The following is a 16846-nucleotide window of genomic DNA, read 5'->3' as shown; positions in this document are numbered from 1 at the left end:
CTGCCAGTGGGAGACAGATGAGACACCAGGAAATGCAAGAGTCCACCTCAGTTTCTGGTCCAAATGTGCTTATTCAGGATTATGTCAAATGTGCTTTTCCACAGCAGTTTCCAGAAAATCAGTCTCTGACCAGCTCCTGTGGAAAGAGAAGCCAAGCCCAAAAGACAAACCTGACAGTTTTTTCCAGATGCCAGCTAGGAGGAACAAACAGATTTCTCAGTCTCAGTCTCATTTCTAAGCAGTGCTATGGGATAACACCACTGTGAAGGTGATAGCTACACAAATCAACCATAATCTCAGTTCTTACTGAGGAACACCTTGGAGCCTTTTTGTGTGGTTTTTCTGCATGTGCTCACTTCTTCCATCATCTCACTTTCACCTCCTTCTCCAGTCATCTGCCATACTGCTGCTTTCTTTTCACACAAATACTTCTTAAAAATCTGCTTACTTTATGAAGTTCAGAAAAATAGTTGCCAGTCATTCCTTTGCAAATGCAGCTAGGCATGAACAGGCATTTTCTTTCATGCCGTGAGCTTTTCCCGCCTGGCCAAATTCCCTTTTATGTACCAAATTCTCTACCTTCATTTATTGCTGTCTGAAACAGAGCTCAGTTATAACGACATACATTTATTTTACTGTCTGAAACAGAGCTCAGTTATAACTACATACATTTATTTTAATAGTTCTTAAAGGAAACTAGGGAAATATTCGGTAATGCAGAATAAGGAATAACTACTTCAGTTAGTTAAGTGCTTTTTTACCATGTTGTCACATACTTGTACACAACAGTATATGAATGTACCTCTTAAAACATTACAGGTAAAGTTAAAGAATACATTTTAGTAACACAGACTTTCTGAGATACTTCAGCTCCATTGCTTGCAGGGTTGCTTTGCTGGTTTCTCACCCTCCTAAGAAAATAGACAGCAGCAAAAGGGTGAATTGTCCAGTTACTATGTCTAAAAAGGAGACATCCAGATAGCTCTGCTTTGTCAGTCCCCTCTCTCCTAAAATATTCAAGATACTCATAACTCTGTACATTCACAATGAACAGTTCAGCTCCTCTGAACATCTAAAATATTTAGCAATGTCCAGAACAAGTTCCAGATACAAAAAGTTATTTTCCTCACTTTTGGAGAAGTGATGCAACAGTGCAGACAGTAAGGGGAAGTGTAACTATTTCCATCAAATGGCAATGCTGTTCTCCATGATTTGAAACACCTTGTGGACTCTACATTAATCATCTTTGTGACAGAAGCCCAAAAAACTTGGTTTCACCTGTATCTAACTCAGAAAAGGTGCCCCTTCTATTCAGATATGGATTTAACCAAACTGATCTATTCTTTTGCAATCCTGTGCTTGGATCAATCCAATTTGCTCTTCCTTGGTCTGACCCAGATGCGACTCCATAACCTACAGATGGTTCATTGTACTGTATCCCATCTGTTAAATAAAACACAGTAATGAGAATACATCACTCCAGTATTCCTCACTTTACTTTGGTTTCCATTCTAATCCTGAACACAGCTGAAGGTCCTGGTCCTTTCAGCGGTCCATGACAAAATTTTCTAAGAGAAGACCTCTTCATTCTGCTTCTCGCAGAAGATGGATACAACAGAGCTTCCATGCCCAAAAGGTGTCAGATTCAAACTTGCATGTATGGAACAGAGACCTCCCAGCTTCAGCACTCACTTCTACCACTTGTTGTTTGCTATGTTTAGTTTCTGATAAAAAGATTCATCTTTTCTTAAGGTAGCTTAGCTACCAATGAAAACACCACAGCAGTACATTCCCAAATAAAATATTAAATCTTGTTAATAAATAGAGGATCAAGACATCAAGGAGAAACAGTTTTGTTTTGAAAGTCTTACTAAGTTTAGCATACTATGCTTCAGCACTACAGCACATACAGTATATATTGTTAAAATAACTCTAATAAATTTGAATTAATAACACAGAAATGTTAATAGTGCTCACATATAAAAAAATTATTTCTATCTTACTGAAATTTGGGGTTCCTTAGGGCATATAGTTATATGAAATAAGTACAAGTTTGACAAATAAGTCTTGTATATCTGGAAGAAAAGTCTTCTCTGAAAAGTCAGGGCAGTTCAAGAGAATTTTTGGTTATTTTACTAAGAAAAAAAAATCTAAAACCTAGCATGTCTCTTAAGATAATATTTTTTTAAAATATACTTTTTTATGCAGAAAGGTCGTCCTATTTTGCAGGAGAAGATGGATGATAACAACATTAGCCAGTTTTCTTTGTGAAATCTTGGCTTTCCTGAAATCAAGAATTTTTTTGGCATTGAATTCTATTAAGCAAGATTTCAATGCCTAAAATTTAGAAGAGAGAAATTTTCATGCTTTATTGAATCTAATCGGTGATTGAAACTCTTTGTTTAGCTTTTCATTTATTTTATTCTCTACTTTTGTGAAACATGATTTACAGAATAAGAAAAGGATAACAAATACTCTAGAACCAATCAATGTTATGAAATTATTAATAATACAAAATGAGCATGTAAGCTTATGTAGTGTCTTTCATGTAGAAGTATCCCAAGGCACTTTGTAACAGAAACTCAATAAGGAGTGCAAAAGTGCTTTGTCAGATAGGATAAGCCAGGGGAAAAGGGGAAATTAATTAAGCATGGATTTATATTTCTCAGCCAACAAAGCATTTAGAACCTTGGTCAGAAAAGACAGTGGTTCCAATATCTGTATCCAGGAAACACAACAGCCTATTTCAGTCTTTAATTCTTGAGGAATGTTCAATAGTTTTCCCCCAATAATATGGGTATGGCTAACAGGAATGCAGTCCAGCGGCTGCATTTCCAAAAAGCAGTCTCTGCCTCTCTCCCTCTACTTTTTCATGGACAAGTAGATTCATAAAAGTGGATCACCTGACTTGCATGTCAGTCACTTGACTGTGGAGATACCCAATATGGAATTTGGTACAGCAGAAATTAGAAATACCAAGTTAAGGACTGGATAATTCTTTTCTGTGCTGCTTAGCTCACTGTTTTAAACCAATGTGTTTCCTTATGGAGATAGTCCACATCTCTGGCAGAGTGGTCTGCTACACAGTAGTTCCTAAGACAGCATGTATTTCACAGGGAAAAATAAAGTTGCTTGGGAAAAACCACAGCAATCGATAATACATAAATCACAGTTTCCCTGATGTTGCAGAAACTTGCCCATGCTTTATTTTTCAAACATTTTTCTCTTAGGAACACATGGACATCCTTTTTTTGGATGGCTGCCTCTTCGGATTAATGCATCCTTCTGGTGCATAAATTACTGATGCACAGAGGAAAAAAGGAGAAGCACTAAATCTCAGGAAACTGATATCATACAAAAAAAAAAAAAAGAGATTCACAGTAGAGCTGAATGAGTGACTCACTATGAATAATTTATCCAAAAAGTTAGCCTACACTTTTGTTCATGGAGTAGCTATAAAAAGCTTATAATTTGCTCAGTTTTATTATAAAACAAAACCTTAAAATATTGTATATCTTCACTGCAAATAGCTTCCTGTAAATATTTCATGTCTTATTTTAAATATATTGGGCATTTTTGGTTGATCAAATAAATCACACGGTGATGTTTCTGTTCCCTAGATAGAGGAACACACAAGCACATATTTTGTATGCCTGCTGTGATCAAGCAAGCAGCTCAGTAACATGTGATGAAAAGTGATTGTAGGGAAAAGAAGTTAATTTATATAAACTCTAAAGATCTTTCTGCAAAATTTTTTTTCAGTATTTACACTGAAGCTATAGTGAATTTTAATTCTGATTAATAACTCTAGGAATTTGCAGGTACCTCTAAATATTTTCTGTCTTGAAGTTTTGGTACAGAATAATCTGCCAGTCTTTCCAGAGTTTAATCTAAGCTTTTGGATCAACTATTAGGGTTTGGTGCACGCATAGGTAGATTAAAGTAGTTATGTTGAAATTTTACTGGAATATTTTCAGTCTGAAATATCCTTGTGTAGTTTCTAGTTTTGAGTGGACTGACGTTCTTTGTGCAAGTTTGAGATATACTCCCTACTCCTTCCATAAATTATGAAACCTCAACAAATACTTAAGGAAGAATGTGACATTAGTGGAGTTAGAATTTACAGGAGTATACAGATCAGTTTTATAAAAGCCATCTAGTAAAATATATTAATATCTCTTATACTGTTCAGATATTGAAATACTATAATACATATTACAGGAAAAAGAAGACTGAAGATCTGAAGATTCATCAGATATGTTGTTGTGTGCCCTGACTCAGGCTGAAGATAAAGGCAACATACCAGAATCCTTCCCACTTTACATAACTTTTGATTATGCATGCATAATTATTGCTAACATTTTGCTTTAATTTTTTTGTATATCTAAATGTGAATCCACATAAATTATCCTTTTTCAGATCTGTGCTAAAGCTTTACAAAATACATTTGCTTGATTCTTTATCTTATAGTAGTAGCAGTGATATAAATTTGTCAACATAATAAGAAAATAAAACTGAAAAAATAAACAATGTAAGTTCTTACCTGAGCTCTTGAGCTATAGAGTCCACTTGAACTGTTAATAAAAGCAGGAAAGAATTAATTAGTTTACACTTCCAGACTTGTGCTTTCTGCAGACTTGCACCTGCCTATCTGTAATGACAGAGGAGTGGCTATCAAAACACAGGTGGTTATTTCATGCTAACCACAGGATTGTAGCTACTAGTGACAAATGCTAAATGAACATGTAATTCTCAAAGTTATTTTAGGGTGCATAAAATCTGGAGTATAATGTTCAGTGGAACAATAAAGAAATTTTAAAAGAATTGAATTAAAAGTGAAGCCCCTTGTTTTTGCTGAAAATAGAGATGCTGAAAATCTCATATTTTTCAGAACTTAAAACCATTTTGGGAATTGCAAAGACTGGTGTTTACAAATTCCTGCCCACACATGAGTATACAGCATATTGACAAGGCCAACAGGTGTCTCTAGAGATTACTCATATTGCAGAGGCAACTTTTGTTGTTTCCACTTCTGGGGAAAATGTTCTTGATATATTAATTGCTATAAGAGTGTATACACATGTATAAAAACACGGAGAAAAGAAATTCTAAAGTTTTAAAATTGTGTTATTAGCCTTTTGAGTGAAAGGGTGTGAAACTCCTATTTACTGCAACTGAAGTTTGCTGTGCTGGCAAAACTGTTTGAACTCAGTCCTCACCAACAGAGGAGATATGCTCTAATGCTGAGGTGTTAATAACCTCCCTATTCAGAGACTTTCCACATTCTCTGTTTGGTACTTTTGAAATATATATGAATTTTATCTTAAATTCAGTGATCACCACTGAGGGTTGTACCAAAGTTTTGATATGACAATGATTATGAGTTTTGGAAAGGTTTGTCTGTATTTATCCCCTTATCTGCAGTCAGTCTGTTGTACTTCAATGCTCTTCCTCTGTCTTTCCCTGAGTGAAGTCTAGCACTTTTTGCCTTTTTGATAATTTGAAAATAGAGAAGTAATGCCAAAACACTCTAATTTTTCATTTTGACCATAATTTGAACCTGAAGGCACAATATTAAAAATTTAAATTAGTGAGTTGTGACAATGAAGAGAAGTAGTCTGTTTTGCACAATCCTGAGAATGCACAATTCTCATTAGAATCAGAGTGAAGGATGGGTGCTTTGTGCCTCTGAAAATAGTTGTAAGCAAAAATATTCACAGGGTTGGCAAAACTTTGACATTTATCTTTAAGTATATCCATTTTTCACTTGTTATCAAGAGTCACAAAAAGTGTTATGAATTAAAATAAAAAGTTATTTTCCTGGATGGGTTGTACTGCTAGTCAATCATGTTTTCCAGATGTTGAGATCATTAAGCGCCTGTTTATCTCTCAGTACTGCATTTCCATCTGTTCCTTACAAAAAGAGAATAATATCTGGGAAATACAAGTATGTCATAACTTTGCCAATGAAACATGAGCACCAATACTTCAAAAAAACCACACAAGCTTCTTCTGTCACATACACCTGCAGCTTTTGATTAAATAAAATTTACTTCTGGACCATTTACACAACTGTTTTATAGATAATTGCAGTAGACATAAAAGCATTCAGATGTCTGGAACAAAGTTTTGATATACTATTTTTAAAGCATCCATTCAATGTTGTCAACTCTACTCACTGTGGAAAATAATTTTGGGGTTTTGGGGGGTTTTTTGTTGTTTTTTTGTTTTGTTTTGTTTCTTTTTGGTCATTCTATTTTTGCTTGGTTGGTTGGTATTTTAAATAATAAAAAGCTTAGCCTTTATTTTCTTTGAAAAATAACTCAAAGATAATAGCATCAATAGATTTTTTTGGCTTTCTTTATACCATTGCCAATAACATTGTGCCTTTTAATGCCAGCAGTCTGTGTCCTGCCTTGATTAAAAAAGCAGCCGTAAGGAAGCTACAGAGTCTCTCCCTGCACATTAAGGACGGTGCAGAGGAACTATGATATTTCATGGTGGTCTGGGCACAGGGTCGTGGAGTGTACTTGCTAACTCACCCTTGGTTCCTTTGGAGCGTGTGCGCAACTTTTTATTTTCCCCATCTGCATCCATCTGTAATATTAACACAAGGTCTTTAATTCATACCTTTTGCCATTGAGAAAAAAAAAAAAACTCCAATGGTTTGGGGTTGTTTTTTTTTTTTTCACATTTCCAAAGGCTAGACAGTAATAGAAAAAAAAAGAATAATCATGCCTTATTAATCTTGTCAAGAGATAAAAAGCCATCTGTGAATATCTAGTAAATACCTAGGAGATACCTTTAATGATGCAGATTTGTTTAATAAAGTGATGGTTATGAGTGACTCTGTAAGGTTTAATGATGAGGTCTACAGGTGTTAGCTGAAGGCATAAGGTTAGAAAGAGTAATGCTGCATGAGTGCTGCTTTCGGCATCCACCTCCTGAAATAAAAGATCCCAGAATGCTGCCGTTGGCTACAGGAACTCTGCATTTTTATTGTAACAGAGGCGTAGCTCTTTAGCTGTGTTGGAACCTGCGTTTCTGACAACTTCATCCTCAAAACATGAAACCTTCTTGCTGGACAGTGCATAACTACACACATACAGCTTTGAAATTCTTCAACACTTAATCAACTACTTCTTCAAGAAGTTTTGCTTAAAGAGACAGTGTGTTATGTATTAATAGGACTTTTTGGGGGAGATTGCAGTGTCCAGATTTGTATTTTACATTAAAAAAACCAAACCCAAACAGTTAAAAAGCCCAGGTTCCCCACAGAAATCAGCTCCTGTCATAAGTTTTCTAACTGAAATAGGAGAGTCCTTCAAGATCAGCTGTTCTCACTACACTCTTGGCTACATCTAAACCCAAACTGGAAAGATGCACCTTCTGGTCTTGGATGTGGCCCAGACACATAATTATAGGGGCAGGCTTTCAATCCATAGATTTTATTGCAAACCCCTGAAATTCAAAGGGATTAAGATTTCATATTGTGGTGTGGAGAACTGCAGCGACATATAGCAGACTGTACAATGGTGCAATTTTCACCATGTCCAGGGAGGCAAACTCCTTTCTAAAAGTAACACTTCCTTTTTACATAAGGAAGACTCTAACAGCAGGAATTTTGGGAACCAAGCAAAATGTTGGGAACTATGGAATTTTTCTTCAGTCTCTGAGGGAACCTTGCTATCTGTGTTTTGAATATCAGCTTCCCTGTTTGTAAAATGGTGACGATTAAATATACTGTAGACAAAGCAACTCCCATGGGCTTCTGCAGATCAGTTTGCATACAGTGTGGCAGTCAGGCAATCAGTGCCTGATTTATAAAACTGTGTTGGGTGGTAGGTAGATGTGGAGACCAGAAGTTGCCAGGTATCTCTCCCTGAAAAATTTCACAAGATGAATACTGATGTCAACAGAAGATCATATCTATTATTTCACATTTTCTTTCTGAGGATCAGCTGAACTGCACTGAACTGAGGAAAGATGCAAGAAGTCCTGTTTGTGCCTTTTTCCATTTATAGAGTTTGATGATCAGAGTATGCTTTATTTTTAGCTCTATGTGACTCAGATTACTGAGATGTTTTGAAGGTCTTATCTGAAAGAACATTGCAGAATATGACGAAATTGACCTGAGAAATATAAAGAGTAAAGTCACCCTTTCTAGAGGACAAAAAGGGTTTCTCTGATTTCCTGGGATTTGTTTTCATATATGTTTGAACATTATAAGCAGCTATTGGAATCAGAATCCCTGTTTGAAGAAGAGAAATGGGTATGGACTTGCATGGACTTGAAAGAAGTGTAATTCTAAAACGCAGGTTAGGGATGTCTGAAATGAAAATATAAATTGATGGAAATGCACATCAAAGCCAGACAATGATACCTTTTCTCTGTTTAAATTTACATCTGATATTGATTATTAGCAGGGAAAAAACATGAGGGGCTTCTGTTTATGTAGTGGGGTTGATGGCAGCCTTTACTTGTTACTATCCTTAAAAGCTGGAGAACGAGATTTTGCAATGTGACTGCAATGGTAATGGGAAACATGGCTCTGTTCTCTGATGCTGAGTTGTGATTGAAGGCACTGACCTGCCATAGACTTATAATAGGGGAGCAGGTGTGGCAATGATGGACTTTAATTTCCTTTAATAAACCTTTTATGTGCCACACTTTTACTGCCATTCTATGCTCTCCAAGGTCCTGCACATAATAGGTTCATTACTTTTGATTACTATAGTCTATTGAGACAAACAACTCCAGAACACACTATATATTATGTTCAGTTAAACCAATATAGACTATTTATCCACTGTGCATTATTTCACCTGCAACTCTACAGACAAAATTAACAACAGCTCCTGTAAGCTAAAACTATTAAAACCACTGGTACTCCTTTGTCATCATTTCATAATAAATACCACACCAATCACAGTGCTGCTCTTTTAATTATGAAACAAAAAGTGTTCACTGCTTCTACTGAACAGCAGTTACTTTGGTCTAAACAGCAGGTTGCATTGTGATGAATATTTAAACACTGCACAAAGAGTGAAAACCAATGATAAAATCAATGCAGGTGATTTTTCAATTGATTATCTTTCCTTGTAAAAGTTTCAAACTCTGAGATATCTTTTTATCAACTCAAACCTAAAATTTATAGGACAGTTTAGCCTGGTGCATACACATATCAAAATAATCACCATGTTGCATAAAAGACATGTTAACTTACAAAATAGTCCTATGCATTAACTTGAAATACAAAAGTAACAATAAAACTGAAATTTCTTAACTGTGTCAGCAAACAAACCTCTCTTGCTCAAAATTTAAATGTATTATCCTTGGAGTTTAGTTTGTTTTAGAGACTGCCTGATACTGATACAAAATGAACTAAGTGTCTCACTTCTCGTTTTAGTCTACATAGTGATAATTTTACATAAGATTACAGCAAAAGATGGTCAGCAAGAAGCATTCAAACTTCCAAATCATCCATGGAACATCAGAAGGATTAAATTCTGAGAAATTCTAGCCAACATTTTAGAAGCAATTGTTCTGAAGGTGTTAATTTGAGACATATTATTACTATTGTGACTGTAAGGGTTGGGGGGATTCTGGAAGGTGCTTCATGCCGTCAAAACTGGGGGTGGTCATCCTCCCTCCCACTAATATGTTGTCTTGAGTCAAGGATCCATAAGGGGTAAATAGAATGGTCATGTCTGAACAAAATCCTCACAAAATACCTCACTGCTAATTTTTTTAGCAATCAGGATCATGGGGATAATGAAATGTTTGCCAGGAAAATTTTATTGGGGGTTATAGTCCCATAATTTTTAAGGGCAAGCTTTACAAAAATAATGGCAAGTGAACAGTGGAACTAAGTCCATTTAATCTTTGTGTTTTATAGCTAGATTCTCTGATTTGATGGATTTTAAACTCGTCTAAACATTTTCTTTTCAAAATTAGTTGAAGCTACCTAATGGACTCTAAAGGAATTAGTGGGAAATACACAGAAACACAAGGACAGAGGCACAGCAGCTCTGCAGTCCCAAATCATTAAGCAAGTAGGCTAAGAAATAAATGCTTTCTGCTTCAGTTATGCTTCATTTCTGTGGTCTCAAAATTTACTGAAGATATTGATGTCGAATTCTTTCCTGAAAACATGTTCCCATAAATCCCCCGAGGTTTATGAATGCCCTCTGTCTGATTTTGTGAATTTCATCCTGGTCCTTTCTCCACTCTTCCTTCAATGTTGATTGAGATTTAAGTGTAAGTCAACAACTATATTGTAGAAAACTGACTGGAGTGACTGACAATACCCCAAATTCTGCTTGGCTGAAAATGTAATAATTTGCTATTTAACTGCTACAGGGTATTCATGTTTCCCCAGATTAATTTACTGCTGCAATAGCATCAATCATACTTTCCGAACAAACTATTTTAGAGCTCCTGGCTGCAGGAACCAAATGGTACTTCTTTTGTTTGTACCATCCCACTGCAGTTAACAGACTCGAGAGCAGCACCTGGAAATACTTCCCTGAGTGAGAGAATCAGGATTTGGCTCTGAGTTTGGTTTTTTGTGTGCCTGGAATCTGTCTGTGCACATGTGCATGTACTGATGTTATAACAGGATCCAAGAATATGACTAACAGCTGAAAATAGGGCATGTGCAGTAAATTATAATAATAACAATAATAATAATAATAGCAACTATTTCAGTTTACTTGCACATTTTTAAATTTGAATTTCAGAAACTAAATTGAAACTACTATCTGGGTAGGATAGTTTCACAGCACATTACTCTGAAATAAACTATGACTTAGGGAAGCCAATGCTGCTGACATAAGTAAGAAAGAAATGCATCTCCTGGAAAGAGCTCATGTAAGAGCTATGCATTTTGTAATTTCCATTTTAATCTTCATACAAGCATGACTTTCCTGGAGTGAGTTTCATACTGCTGGAGTGTCAGCCTGTTTCCTTTTACGTAACTAGCTAGAGGAATAGAAATTGCCAGTTTTTCTAGAGATATAAGCTTTATCATTGCACTGTGAGTTTGCCTTAAAGTTATACCTGATTTTCAAAATTAAATTTGGGGAATCATTTCACTAGGACAATCTTTACCTGATTTTTGAGAGGTCTGGAAAAAGAAAAACTTTTCTCTACTATTTTTAATTTGTGAATTACTTGAGTTAGTATTGAGACAGCAGCTATATCTGTCAGAAGTTTCGTGAACTCAGTCAGAAGAAAAAACCTCATGGATTTTTAAACCACACAAATCCATTCTCAAGTCTCCAACACAAGCCACAAACTTCAAAGCTGAAATCAGATTCTGCTAAGGACAATGAACAGGACTGTGTACTGTGACTGTACTGTGTCCCAAGGTGACACGACACTCTGTGTACTTCTCCCTACGGTAAATAACACCCCCAGAGTAAGATTTTCAGTGGTTTTGATACTCATATTTTGGTATTGCTTTTCATTAAGTCATGTAGGATTCTAGCACACAAAAAAGAGTATGAAGTCATAGAGAAAAAAAATAAATTAATAAATCTGAAAGCAAGATTTCCTATTGCCCACCTAGAAGGGCAATAGTAGGGCACTATTCATCTGTATGCGTGTATGTGTGCTGACTGAATCTTTCTCTTAGTCTATGATAACATTTTTAATATGAAGTAGAAATCTCACACTGACAGTGAGAAGTATAGTGAGAGAGAGAAATGCCGAGACCACATATAACAGCTTCTAGACACAGTTATGTATTTTCATTGCTAGTGGTAAAAGTTATCCAGAATCCAAATCCAATTTTTTTTAGGAACATTGCTTGTAATGTGGTTAAAGTTTATTCTCTTTTTTTCTTTTTTTTTTTTCTTTTTTTTTCTTTTTTTAATAATATGTTGATGAGCAGAAACGAAAAATATTTAGAAATATGGTCCTAAAGACTATCACTAAAAATATGCCCTTTTTAGTGATTTTGATTATTCTTAACCAAGGAGTCATCGCATCTCTATTTTTGAAAATTTTGCTTTAGTTTACTCAATGCTTTGCTTGATTTCTCTAGGAAAAAGTTGAATAACATGGAAATAATTGGTTCAGCTTTATGAATTTCTTGGGAATTAAAATAAGTACATTTATTAAATGCAAACTTTAAAGCGTGTTTATAATACATATAAATCATCAACAATTTGGCATTTTGTAGTGTGATTGAATGGCGTCCCCACTTTGGAGAAGTAGATTTTTTTTTTATATTGAATTCACTACTTGAAAATATGCAAAGACAAAATAAGCCTAAGATCAGAGGCAAGCTTGAATAGCTTTGTAATGAGGATGATTTATTTTGATTCTCACTTCTGATTTCTGAGTTGTCATTGCTGTTGTATACTTCATCCATGCAACTTTGCACAACTGGCAGTGCTGAATATAAACCAAAGCCATATGTTTATGTCCTTTTGCCAAACGACTACAGCAAATAGTTCTATTATTCCCTTAGGTAACCAACACGTGCCAAGTATTTCTATTAGTCTTCTTTACCAAGGCTTTAGAGGGTAGAGTCACAGCTTCCTGAAATTAAGGGGCAACTGCTAGTTTTTTAAATTCAGAAAAAAATTATTTAGTATACTATGCTGAAATGCAGCTCAACCCAAGATACTTTCTGGAGGTTTTTTCTTCCTAGATTTTTATGTTTTTTGTAGTTCAAGGCCTTGTCACTAGTTCCTGTGCTAGAATGTATTAAACATAACTTTTTGGAAGAAAGAGTCAATATTAAAAAAAAAAAAAAAACCAAACAAACAAAAAAAAACCCAACAACAACAAACCAAAAAAACCCACAAAACAACAGCTTTGGTGCTTTGAGATCTTTTTAAATACACTAAAGTTTTAGCCCACCCAACAGCTATACAGTTAAAAAAACCCAAAGCAATAAACCTTATTCATATACATACATATAAAAAATCAGTAATAAGTTATTAATCAAAGATTAAATTTTAGCAGTGCATTGTGAAATATATTCTCATTCCTGGAGTTATATAGATTCAAAGATACTCGTGGCACTGACAGTGTGTATGGCTAAAAGAGTGTAATTCACAAACTTAAGAACTAGTATTTCTACATATTTGCAAAAATTTTCATCTCTTTAACTGTTTAATACTGCTATACCTGACTGTTGAAGACTTTTCTTAACACAGTAGATATTATGAAAGAAAAGTATTCCTAGTGCATGAGACATGACACGTGAAACCACAGAGTATTCTACTAATAATATAGTCATATTTCTACTCAAAATATTTTTTGTAAATAAATTATCCCACCTTTATGTGTGTCCAGGTGAAAATACGTGCAGATTCCAAAGGACCAAATTTGTCACACAGCCCAAGATGCCTTGCTTGATTTAACAGATAATCCTCAAATTCATTCTCTGGAAAAAACAGACAAACAAAAACAAAAACAAGAACAAAAACAAAACAGAAAAACCAGCTATACTAAATAAAACATAGATGAAACAAGACACTCTTTAAATCAAATGGCTAAATAATCCAGGTGCAATATTTTATTCAGTGGTTTTATAAAGATAAGGTGTAGAGGCATCAATGATGTTTCTAAAAGGCATAAAGGATAGGTTTTTTCTTTTCTCATAGTAGTTTCTTTACATCATTAATTTCATTTCTCTAGCTTATGAAATAGACCTGCTCTAAGAAAAGTTTTTCATCTCTTGGGGACAAAAATCTACCATTTCTAAATGTAGAAATCCTTCGACAAATATTTTAACTGCATCAGAACCCCTTTGACTGAGTGGGATGGTTCAGTTTGTGATGTAAAACAAATGAGAAGCATTCTGAAATATTTTAAGAACAGAAGAAAACCCCTCTGTTTTATTTTTTCTGACTTCAAATATTAAAATTTAAGGTTTGGCAGGCTGAGAGTGTTCTCAGCATAAGCCAAATTAAGGAAATCTTTGACATTTCTCCATGCTCAATTTTCATTCCTTTCTGTGAGGGACTTTATGTTAAATCAACAGTGACAGTGAGGGAAATAGAGCTGCAGAAGTTACCATCTGAGTGTACAACACCGAGATCCCTGTTTTCAGAAATACTAAATACCCAAACCCTTCTAACACTTGAAGTTCTAGGCACTTTCAATCTGGAAGAATCTGACAATGAGCAGTTATCGAGGGCAAGTTTTATTTAGGCATTGCTCCTAACGCTAGTGACCAAAACATTAAAATTTTGCTATCAGTTGCAACTTCAGAGATCTGCTTCTCATACCACCCAGTGTATTTAGTAAAATGGATCTATTCATTGAAGATATTCCAGTTATGACAAGGTTTGCAAATAAACTTTCAGAACTTTAACTATTCCTTTAATGATATCTGATGGGGTCTTTTCCCAACAAAATTTTGAATGTTACATTTCTGAATTGCAAGGGCTCATTTTAAACAGATTCTCAGGGAAGCTAGAGTATCTTGAGTGACTAATTTCTGCTTGTGTCCCAATTGACAGGATGCTAGTTTCATCCCATCAAGAACTTTTAATTATAATCAGTACACTTTTATCAAATAATGAAACAGGCAACAGATGTAAGATGATAAAGAAGGGAGAAAACCCAGAGCAAACCATCCCAATACCAGAATGATTTTTTAAGCTTTTTTTTAACCAACATGTTACTAGAAAGAGATGTTGTTTATCCTCAAAGTCCTAATTTCCTGTTATTCTATTACAGTATTCATTAAAAACAAACAAACAAACAAACAAACAAAAAACCCAAAAAATAAAAACCACAAAAGAATTGTCAAAGCCTTCTGTATTCCTCTTCCTCTTTGTTCAAAACACACTAACTTAAAACAAAAGGCTTCTGAGAATAACTACAGTGGTGAGCAAAGCTCTTTAGAAAGACTTAAACTTAGCAGATTTTTGCCTAAAATTCTAGCAACTTAAGTATTTATTATCAATATATTTTTCCTTTATTTTCTCAAAGGCTGCCAATAAAGAACTAAATCACATAAGGGAGTAGCTGCAAACCCTTTGAGTTCCCTAATGTCAAACTCATTAGCATCCGAATAACCACACAGCAGCACATCATCTGCACAATTGTAATTTTTTACTACTTTTAATAGCGTTTCTCAAAGGGCTCATTTTCAACTTTCTTCAGTGGTTAGTTGGTTCTCTGGGGAAAAGGAGCTTCCTGACGCTCACAGCTTCCACTCAACAACCAGGCCGTTTGCTGTCAGAAGCATCAGCCCTCTGCCCTAACCCCATCTGCTGTCTCTCTCATCCTAAGGGACTGAGAGTTAAGACAGCACAGCTGAGATCCACTTGGAAAAGTGCACAAAGGACAAGGAAAAATATACAAAAGTTTTCCACATTTAGCTTTGCATAATAAGCTAGTGTGTTTAAAATCCTCCTAATAAGAAAAGGAGTTTGGGTTGGGATGGGTCTGGGGGCCAGGTTTTAAAATTGTACTGAAAAACTACATGCAACAGCAACAAAACACAAAAACCCTGCACCCCTCTGCTGTGTTTGAGCACAACAGAAGTTGCTGGTTAGAAAAGTTTAAATGTGCTGGGTTTGATTTCTTTCACACAACAGGGTGCTGGCTGCCATTCAGCTGATTTGTGGGTGAGTACCCACATTTGAAGGTATGGTGTTTCATAAAAAGTCTAATACAATGTCATGCATCTGTCATGCTATAAACAGGGTCTGCAGGACTATGCTGTGTCATGGGATGTGACATACCCTTAATGTGACATAAACTATGTGTCACTCCTGTCTGCACTCCAAGAAGTAAGTTATATTTCAAATATAAGTGATCTGATAGTTCAGGTAGCAAGAAAAGGCTTGGTGCTGATTTCACAGGAATATCAAGGCTTTATACTGAATTTATTTAGTCAGTTTTACAAGTTATAAAATTGATTATCGGCCAAATTTTGAGGTATTGCAAGAAGTGCAGAAATCTGCAATACCAGCTGGAGAATATAAGATCTCAGTCTCAAGAGCCCACAAAGAACATCTAACTAGGTTGTTGCTGGTTTTGATGATAAGATGATTGTTGATGGAAACAAGGCAGAGCTAACTTACTTATTTGCCAATCAAGGTTCTTTGGTGGGGTCACTCCCCTCAGGTCCTCATGTATCTTCATTTGGCCCAATCTATTCATAGTTCGCATTAACTCATTTCTCTTTTTCAATCAAGGATTCAAAACAAATTGCAGACAGTAAATTATGCTTACACTTCAACTGCCTATGTGTCTGAACAGTATTTTTATTCTAGAAGGTGAATCCTGCCTGCCTATAAAGAAAACGTTCACCCTTTTCAACCATCATCTCAATTCAACTAGAATAATAAACTTTATAAACCCACAAAGATGGAGTACATGAGTTGCTTGATTTGTCAGTGTAATTGCCCAGTGAAGTCACCTGGAGTCTTTGCAATTCATTCCTTGGTTTATGGCCATTTCCAGTGCAACATGATTTTGTACTGACTCTGAAGTGCCATCCTACTGAGATCATGAGTCATACCAGGATACTGAGGTGAATGACAGTTTAGGTCCTGATCCTCTACATCAGATGTGTGTGACAAATCCTTTCAAACAACTATTTTTGTTGACCCATCATCTGTGGGTAAAAGTCCACTCATTCAGGTCAGATGACCAGAGCTCCTGATGATTTCAAAATGAGCAAAGACATATTGTACAACCACAAAATTATCTCAGCAGAAGTCTGAAGTTTTTTTCTCTATCAGAATTTCAATACTCAAAGCTGCACTATATTTGTGAAAGATCCCAAAAGCTTTTTTAAGCATAATACATTCCATTTCCAACAGATTAATTTGATTTTCTCTCATTTACCACATCACTGGTTGATATA

The 16846-nt window shown here is 35.3% G+C and overlaps 1 protein-coding gene across 1 annotated transcript in view; it reads right to left on the bottom strand.

Moving 5' to 3' along the window:
• The window catches only part of ST18 (ST18 C2H2C-type zinc finger transcription factor), a 168594-nt gene that overhangs the window by 61549 nt on the left and 90199 nt on the right, over positions 1–16846 (bottom strand). The window contains exons 3-5 of the mRNA XM_066183414.1: positions 13296–13402; positions 6543–6597; positions 4544–4574 (exon numbers count right to left, since the gene is read on the bottom strand). Of these exons, the coding sequence (XP_066039511.1) occupies positions 4544–4574; positions 6543–6597; positions 13296–13402 (193 nt within the window). The remainder of the gene's footprint in view (positions 1–4543; positions 4575–6542; positions 6598–13295; positions 13403–16846) is intronic.

The sequence above is a fragment of the Chamaea fasciata genome, unplaced genomic scaffold (assembly GCF_029207755.1).
Source record: "Chamaea fasciata isolate MVZ Bird 193981 ecotype frontalis unplaced genomic scaffold, bChaFas1.0.hap1 SCAF_1, whole genome shotgun sequence".
NCBI lineage: Eukaryota > Metazoa > Chordata > Aves > Passeriformes > Sylviidae > Chamaea > Chamaea fasciata.
This window is presented reverse-complemented; position numbering and strand designations above follow the sequence as displayed.